Here is a 7,019-nt window from a genome sequence, read left to right on the forward strand (position 1 = left end):
GCATTAATCATGAGTTAACTCAGATTTAGAGATTAAATTGAGATTAAAATTTTAATCTTGTGACAGCACTAGGAAAAAGCTTTGGATGTGAGTTATTTGCATGACGGGGTTTATTCTGATGTCAGTTTGTGTCCTCAGATATATTTAATTCATGTTTTTGTGTTGACTAACAAAACCATTATCTGTGCTTCTTATCTTTTTTTTTTTTATTACATGAACTGCATCCAAAAAATATACACTATATAGATGAATAAATGTGAGAAATCTCTTCAAGGGAAAGTAGTTTAAACTACAAGCTGATCTGTAAGTCCTTCACTGAGCTACAAAGGGGATTCATTTTGGGGTAGTTGTGCTTCAAAAAAACAGTTTTATTGTTTCTTTAAAAAAGAAAAATATTGTTTGGAGATGGACTTTGCTGTCATGTGGCATTTTACAGAAACAGAGGTAGTGTCAGAAACGTGGCCTTCAGGAGATGGATGTGGTCACTGCTTCTTCTTGGCTTCAGCGAAGAGCCGCTTCCACTTGTGAATCTGGATAGAACAACAGCGTTGACTGACATGGAGGACAGACACTTGTATACCTGATGTTCTATATTCTGTATGTAGACAACAATTAGGGGAGCAAACATGAGTTTTTTTTACTTAGGATGGAATTTGATGGAATCAATCACACACTGGTGACTCACTAAGCAGGTCAATGACCACGACTTATCAATGCTCAATGGAAGAGAGTTGGAAAATCAACCACTAAAAATAAGACGCTTGAATGACAATGGAAAATGAAACTTAAATTGAGTTGCAATACTAACCATTGACCTCCAGAGGGCGCTGCTATTTTTTGGTTTGATGTCCTCCAAAGACTCATAAGTGTTGGAATCGTTGCTGACTGCTTCTTCTTCAGGGACCGTCTCGTATGTGCCTCGCCTGGCGCCGCTGAAAGCTTCGGCGTACACCGGTTCTCCCTGCGACCTCTCGGCCCGTGGAGGCCACCCCAGTTGCTCATAGCTCCCCCTGAGACCCAGGTGGTCCAGGCTGTAGCTGCAGGCCTCTCTGCTCCGCCGGTCCGTCTGGCCCGGCGCCGGCACGCTGTTCTCTGTCCGTCTGACGGTCTTGGGTGAATGTCTCGGCTGTGAGTTGGGCGGAGCACTGAGCCTGTAAGTCTCACTGCCGTCAAAGTTCGTGTCCAGGACAGGAAGCGACCTGCTCCGGCAGTCCACCAGCGGGTTGTACTTCCGGAGAATCAGATCCTGGCTGGACCTGTCGGCCTTCTTGTTCTTCTTCCTCAGCTGGGCGTACACCACCTTATCCGGCTCACCACTTGGCGAAGTCTCCAGGGCTTTTCTCAGTGGCAAAGGTGGCGTTTCCTGTTTTTCAAATCTCCTTCCTGTCAGCGAGGCCGCCGGCTCGGCTGTTCTGTGGCTCGGCGGCGGCGTGGGCGGCTGCCTCGCGTGCTGCTTCCTCACCACTCCTCTGCTGCTGACCGCAGGCCTCTTGTCGGTGAAAATCCTGTCGTATATCTCCTCGTTGCTGCACTGCTTGGACGGCAGCTCCAGTGAGTCACTCAGCAGAGCAGAGCGCATTGCTCTAAGGTCAGCGCCTCACCTGGCAGTACGGCGACGTGAGATACTCCCCGAACGGCTCGATGGCTCTTTGCTTGTAGAAGTCGATCAAGTCTCCCAGAGTGTTGTGACTGGCTGGGTCCCCGGCGATGACAAACTGTCCGCAGGCCTTCTGGCTGATCACAAAGTGGCGACAGCGATCTCCCCCTCTGAGTGACGAGAAGGAAGACGTGGTTTAGGGAGCACGAGTGGAGAGACGGCGCGAGCGCTGAAGGAGCTAGAGTGACCGTCTGATGCCGCGAAAATATAAGACTCAAGGCTCTGATGGCCTCTGCTTGTGAAGACCTTAACCTGGTTTGAGTTAAAAACTGCACTGCCAAAAAGGGACAAGATGAAAGCACTTATTCTGAGTAAATATGAGCTTCAAACAAGTGTTGGTTTGATCTCGCCACCATTTCACTTGACAAGATTTCTTGAATTAAGATTAGCATATCAAGAAATGAGATGTAAAAATGACGCTAAAAAAGGTATGTTTACTTAAAATGCCACTTTTGACTGCCCAAAAATTAGTATAATATGCTAAATGTAAACATGAAATAGCATAATTTTGCATAATGTTGTATGTAATGTAATGTAGCCCCAAAATAGAAATAAATTACTGTTTGAAGAGTTGTGATATGGCTGTAGCTCAACAGGCTTGAAATGAGGGTAATATTAACACTTAAATTCAGCGACTTGCATTTGTGACTACATTTTAAAACAAGGTTTACTTTAATATGATTGAAACAGGGATATAAAATGTCGTATTTCTTCAGTTATTAACCTCAGTTTAAGATTTCCTGTCTATTATTGACATAAAAGACAAAGTAATGCTTGCGTCAAGATTTTCAACTTCGAAAACTATAGTGTTTTAACCAGTAAAGAACCACATTATTTACAGTGTGGGACTTCATTAAAAATCACTTTGAATTGAGGTTTTGAAATGTATTTGTTATAATTTAATATTTGAGAGCAGAATGATGAACTTTCAGCTGAACCTTTACATCAGGTCAAACATCATGGAAGTGGATGGAAGTGCTCCAGTGAGGAGACCACTCTGCTGCCACAAGTGCACTGAACTTCTAGTTCTGCTTATTAAACTTAAAGCGATCATCACCACCACCTCCACCTCATCTAGAAATGCTCGCAGAACCTTTAAAGTTGGAGGTTAAAAATCACATTTCTCCAGTGAACACAGCTGATGGTTCCTTTTGCTTTGAATCTTACTGTGATACAGCGAGTCTAAAGTCCACCCTGCTAACTTGTCCTGGTCGTCCGCTGCCTCTTACCCAGCACGGGCTCCTACAGCCATGACACTCTCAGAGCTCGGGAGCCACTTTAAAGCCCCTCTATTGTTAAATAATGTTTCATTTGTTTGAGTTGTTTCACTTCTTTGTTTCTACAGGAAGACCACCTGACACTGTAAGTTTCCACAGGACATATCACAGCTGGGGGCCACAGTAGGAGCCAACCTGCCCATATAAAGGGCTGATGGAGCCACTATGAAGACACCGATTCATCCTCCATATTCACCAAAGTACTTTTACTACAACTGCAGATTTGTTCTACCCAACCTTTAGGTTAAATAGTGAATACTTTAGCTGTTGAAAATGTTTGTACACCATACTCGCTTCAATAATACTGTGTTAGATCGATAAGTCGTGAGAAGAAAGTACTGTCGGATTGAAAGTCCTACAACCTTTTATTTCAACACAACCTCATACTGTGATACAACGTCGCTTGTTAGCATCCGACTCTGTTCCGGTGTGGTGTCAGTGTTGTGTGTTTTCACAGACTGAAAACTATCTGAACCTCCGGCCACCTCTGCTCCACGATGAGAGCGATGAGATCGAACTGCTGGGATTTAATGTCGGAAGTGTCGGGCTGTTGTTCACATGTAAACACTCACTTGTAGGTGAGAATGTATCCAATGGTTTTGTCGCTGAGGCGGATCAGGAAACAGCCCAGCTCCTTGTCTTTCAGGATCTCCTCTGCTTCTCTGTGGATGAACCAAAACATGTCAGTCCTCCACCTCAAACACTGACGATGAACAGCCAAGTCTCATGGACAGAACTGTGGCAGGGCTACATCGTACATTCATCGCAATATGCATTTGGTGGACTTACTTCCTGCAAACAAAGCCGAGGAACCAGGTGGGGAAGAAGCCATTTTGGCACATTTGCGTCACTTGGCTCTCGATGAACCATCTGAAGGTGAGTTCCTTGCTCTGGCTGAGAGAGTCTGTCGGCCCCTGAGGCTCCATCTTCTCCTGCACACATAATGTGAAGATTTGAATGCTGCACTTTTGTTTTTTTTATATTATTTTCATAGTTTTTCTCCTCTCTGTTTTGGCTTAAAATATTGTATGAACTTCACAGTATTATCTGTGAAAGTTTGCATTTTTTATTTTGGCTAGTAGTAATATATTCTATATATATATATTAAAAATATATATATATATGTATATGTATATGTATGTATGTAAATATATATATATATATATATATATAGAGAGAGAGAGAGAGAGAGAGAGATATGAAGAAATACAGAATGTGGATAAATTAAAAATATTGGATATTAGAAATATAAATATTAACGTTTCTACTTCTTTTACTTATTAATATTATGATTGATTGCATTCCTGTAATTCAATATTGTATTGTTTTCAGGTGACAGGAAACTGCACATTGATGTGGTCTTTCGATGAAGGAAATGTTGAGCAAAGAAATGAGAGTAAACATGTTTTTTTGCAGCTATTTTAGTACATTTTTGAATGATATTTTTACACGTTTGTTTTTTATTCTTCTTTTTTTAACCCTAGAGGCAGCAAATATTTAAGAAGGGTTCTTCAAAATCAACACCCTGGTTAGTAAGAAAAAGACAGCTGCTACAGGAAGTTTCACTTCCACTTATATTTTTATAAATCAAAATTTCAACTTATTTCGTTTCCAAGTTTTGTTTAATCTCGAAATATATCCAGAGAATGTCCTTACCTTTACAGAAGAGGTCGTTGATTTGAAGTCGTGACGCACTGAAGCCGCGTCCCTCACTTTAGACTGTGGTTGTGATTTCAGCTTTATTGTAACGGTTCACTTAAGAAGCTCTGCGCCTCCCCGGGGACTGAAGCACATGCTGCTTGGTTTTCACACTTTTTTCCACTGACTCGGAAAGAAGCGACTCTCATTTGCATCATGTAAAGTCACTGTCAAAGCTTCCTGAAGTGGAATGGAAAGTCTACGGTAGAAAGATTTTGTGGTCAGCGTGCACACAAGTGCACGTAGAGACTGTTGCCATGGTAATGAAAAAAAGCGTTCACTGTGCAAAGGAATGGAAAAATCCTTAGAGAAAGGCAAAGATGTTGTCTAAACCTTCCAAAAATAGACCTTCTGACTCCGACCTGATTTGTCGGGAGAATAATCGCTGACTTTTGGTCCGCGATGAGCAACAACGCCCTGCACAGGGGAACATGACCGTGGTGGTGGGGGAGGGTTGGCGTGATGAGCAAATGGATAAAGTTACAAAAACAAACTGACTCTTGGTTTCCAACAGACAACAATCATGACACACAATGTGGTGTACCTCAGGGGTCATATTCAGGGCCTCTGCAGGCTGTCCCCACTTCAGGAAAAAAGACCAAAATAAATGAAAAAATATGAATTGTAATTTATTCTAAATCAATCAACATCACTTTTCTGATAACCCACATTATCTTTTCACCCAAGAAAATCAGGATGAGCACGTGAAGCACGCAATCCTGCGACAATGCATCGGACCTCAAATTCAAAGGTTAGTTTTTGGCTCTTGAATATTTTTGTGGCAGCGTGAAGGTTTGAATCCAGCTTGAGGGATCCCTGTGCTCGGAGTGAACCTGGGAACTTTCCATTAGATGTTATGCATTCCCCCATACTTGTTTCCACTCTGGTTTCCTCCCACTGCCGAAGGCTACATCCACACAGAGATTCATCTTTTTCTGTCCGATATTTTTCCAGAAAAAGTGATCCATAAATCCAAATGGAGTTGATCCGTTTGCAAAGGAACTAAGATGATGCATTACATGCACCTGGCCTACAGGAGGCGCTGTAGCACTCAGCGGATGAAGACGATGGCAAGGCGCCTGCTTGTTTACAAGCCTGAGCACTAAGCATCATTACCTTTAGAACCTGAGCATGGAAACAGACAAAGTGGAAAGACTCTTTGCAACTTTTATTTTGAAAAGCAAATCACGATGAAGTGAATTCATGTCATCCAGATACGAACATTCACTTGAAACTTATTTTTTTGCGTCTAATTTAAAAAGCTAAAACAGGTGTGTGATGCAAATGATGTCTCATAACATGTAGCTAAGTCAGTATCGACGCTTCCTGCTAAGGGCAGCAACAAGGCTTACTAAACACCCTTAACAGACATGTTATCTGCAAAATTTCGGTAAGATTCAAGTCGATGTGAGTGTCTTGCTTGTGAAAATAAAAGTGAAATAGATGTTAAATAAGTGTGCGCTTCTCAACTGCCGAGTGTTACTACTGTATTGTTTGCTGTTATTGTTCTGAAGTGGCCACATCCGGTGAGGGACAGATATGAGACATGTATCTAGTGTTATTAAATGTGTGCACCCTCAGACCAAGTATTTTTTAATGAAAAACAAAATGGATTTGTGTGGAAGAAATGATGAGAAATTGTCTGTTTTTATAGATTGTACTCCATAGCAAGCCAGACAGCGACAGTAGTTCACTCTTTCATGGGGTGTATTTTTATAAAGATGTTCATTCACTTGTTCAGGCGGCTGTTGGCAGACATTTTCAAATACACCCTCTTTTTCTTTGCTTAACTATTGCAGTGTCATCGTGAACCATACCTTTGTTTTTGCCTAGGAAGTGTATCCTGCTCTGATGCTCAGTGGATCCCTACTGCAGGCCTTTATTAAATGTCTTCTTGTTTGCCTCTTGAGAAGTTGACATGTGACATTAACCACAAATCGGTGAAGTTCCAGATGTAGCAACCTGTGAAGCGATTCTTGCACAGATCCTGTGCAAATGCAAATGATGAATGCAGCAAATGCTGCATTAGAGTGATGGGGTGCACGGGTTTTTCTGTTGTCATTTTATTTTTGCTAGCAATTTTCAGTTTGAGTTATATTTGATATTTCTATCTGTACTCTATGGGTAAAGAATCAGTAAAAATATATATATATAATTAAAAAAGGTAAAATTGTGCATATTGTGGGCCCTGAGAATAGCGTTTTATAGTTTGAGATATTATGTTTGAATCTGCCTCATTTTCGCTGGGTTTAAAGGTCAGATGTCGCTAAATGTCTGTTTTTGAAGTGTTTCAAAAGAGACGTTTTCGACAGGGTGAAATGTGTGGGAGGCCCAACCGTTCCACCTGAAAACCTTCACACCATGTAAATGAAATACAACTGAACTCT

The 7,019-nt window shown here is 41.7% G+C and overlaps 1 protein-coding gene across 2 annotated transcripts; it reads right to left on the reverse strand.

Annotated features, from left to right (window-relative positions):
- Positions 1-93: 93 nt before the first annotated feature.
- Positions 94-4,726, reverse strand: sh2d7 (SH2 domain containing 7). 2 transcript variants are annotated; one of them, XM_053884884.1, is made up of 6 exons: positions 4,591-4,726; positions 3,724-3,866; positions 3,507-3,596; positions 1,602-1,767; positions 809-1,531; positions 94-530 (listed from the first exon to the last, which is right to left on the reverse strand). In XM_053884884.1, the coding sequence occupies exons 2-6, from the start codon at positions 3,858-3,860 to the stop codon at positions 483-485; spliced, it is 1,164 nt and encodes a 387-aa protein (XP_053740859.1). In that variant the 5' UTR covers positions 3,861-3,866; positions 4,591-4,726; the 3' UTR covers positions 94-482. The 2 variants fall into 2 exon arrangements, with proteins under 2 accessions (XP_053740859.1, XP_053740858.1); XM_053884883.1 differs by having other exon boundaries at positions 809-1,534.
- Between the last annotated feature and the right edge of the window lie 2,293 nt (positions 4,727-7,019).

This window comes from Synchiropus splendidus, chromosome 14, assembly GCF_027744825.2.
Source record: "Synchiropus splendidus isolate RoL2022-P1 chromosome 14, RoL_Sspl_1.0, whole genome shotgun sequence".
Classification (NCBI taxonomy): domain Eukaryota; kingdom Metazoa; phylum Chordata; class Actinopteri; order Syngnathiformes; family Callionymidae; genus Synchiropus; species Synchiropus splendidus.

What these genes read in the sequence shown, in the direction of transcription:
- sh2d7 (XM_053884883.1), bottom strand. Translation starts at nt 3,860, where the DNA reads ATGGAGCCTCAGGGGCCGACAGACTCTCTCAGCCAGAGCAAGGAACTC. An exon ending in GGATACATTCTCACCTACAA is followed by an intron (nt 1,768 to 3,506) that starts GTGAGTGTTTAC and finishes CTCGTCACTCAG; the next exon opens with AGGGGGAGATCGCTGTCGCC. An exon ending in GCGCCCTCTGGAGGTCAATG is followed by an intron (nt 531 to 808) that starts GTTAGTATTGCA and finishes TGTTCTATCCAG; the next exon opens with ATTCACAAGTGGAAGCGGCT.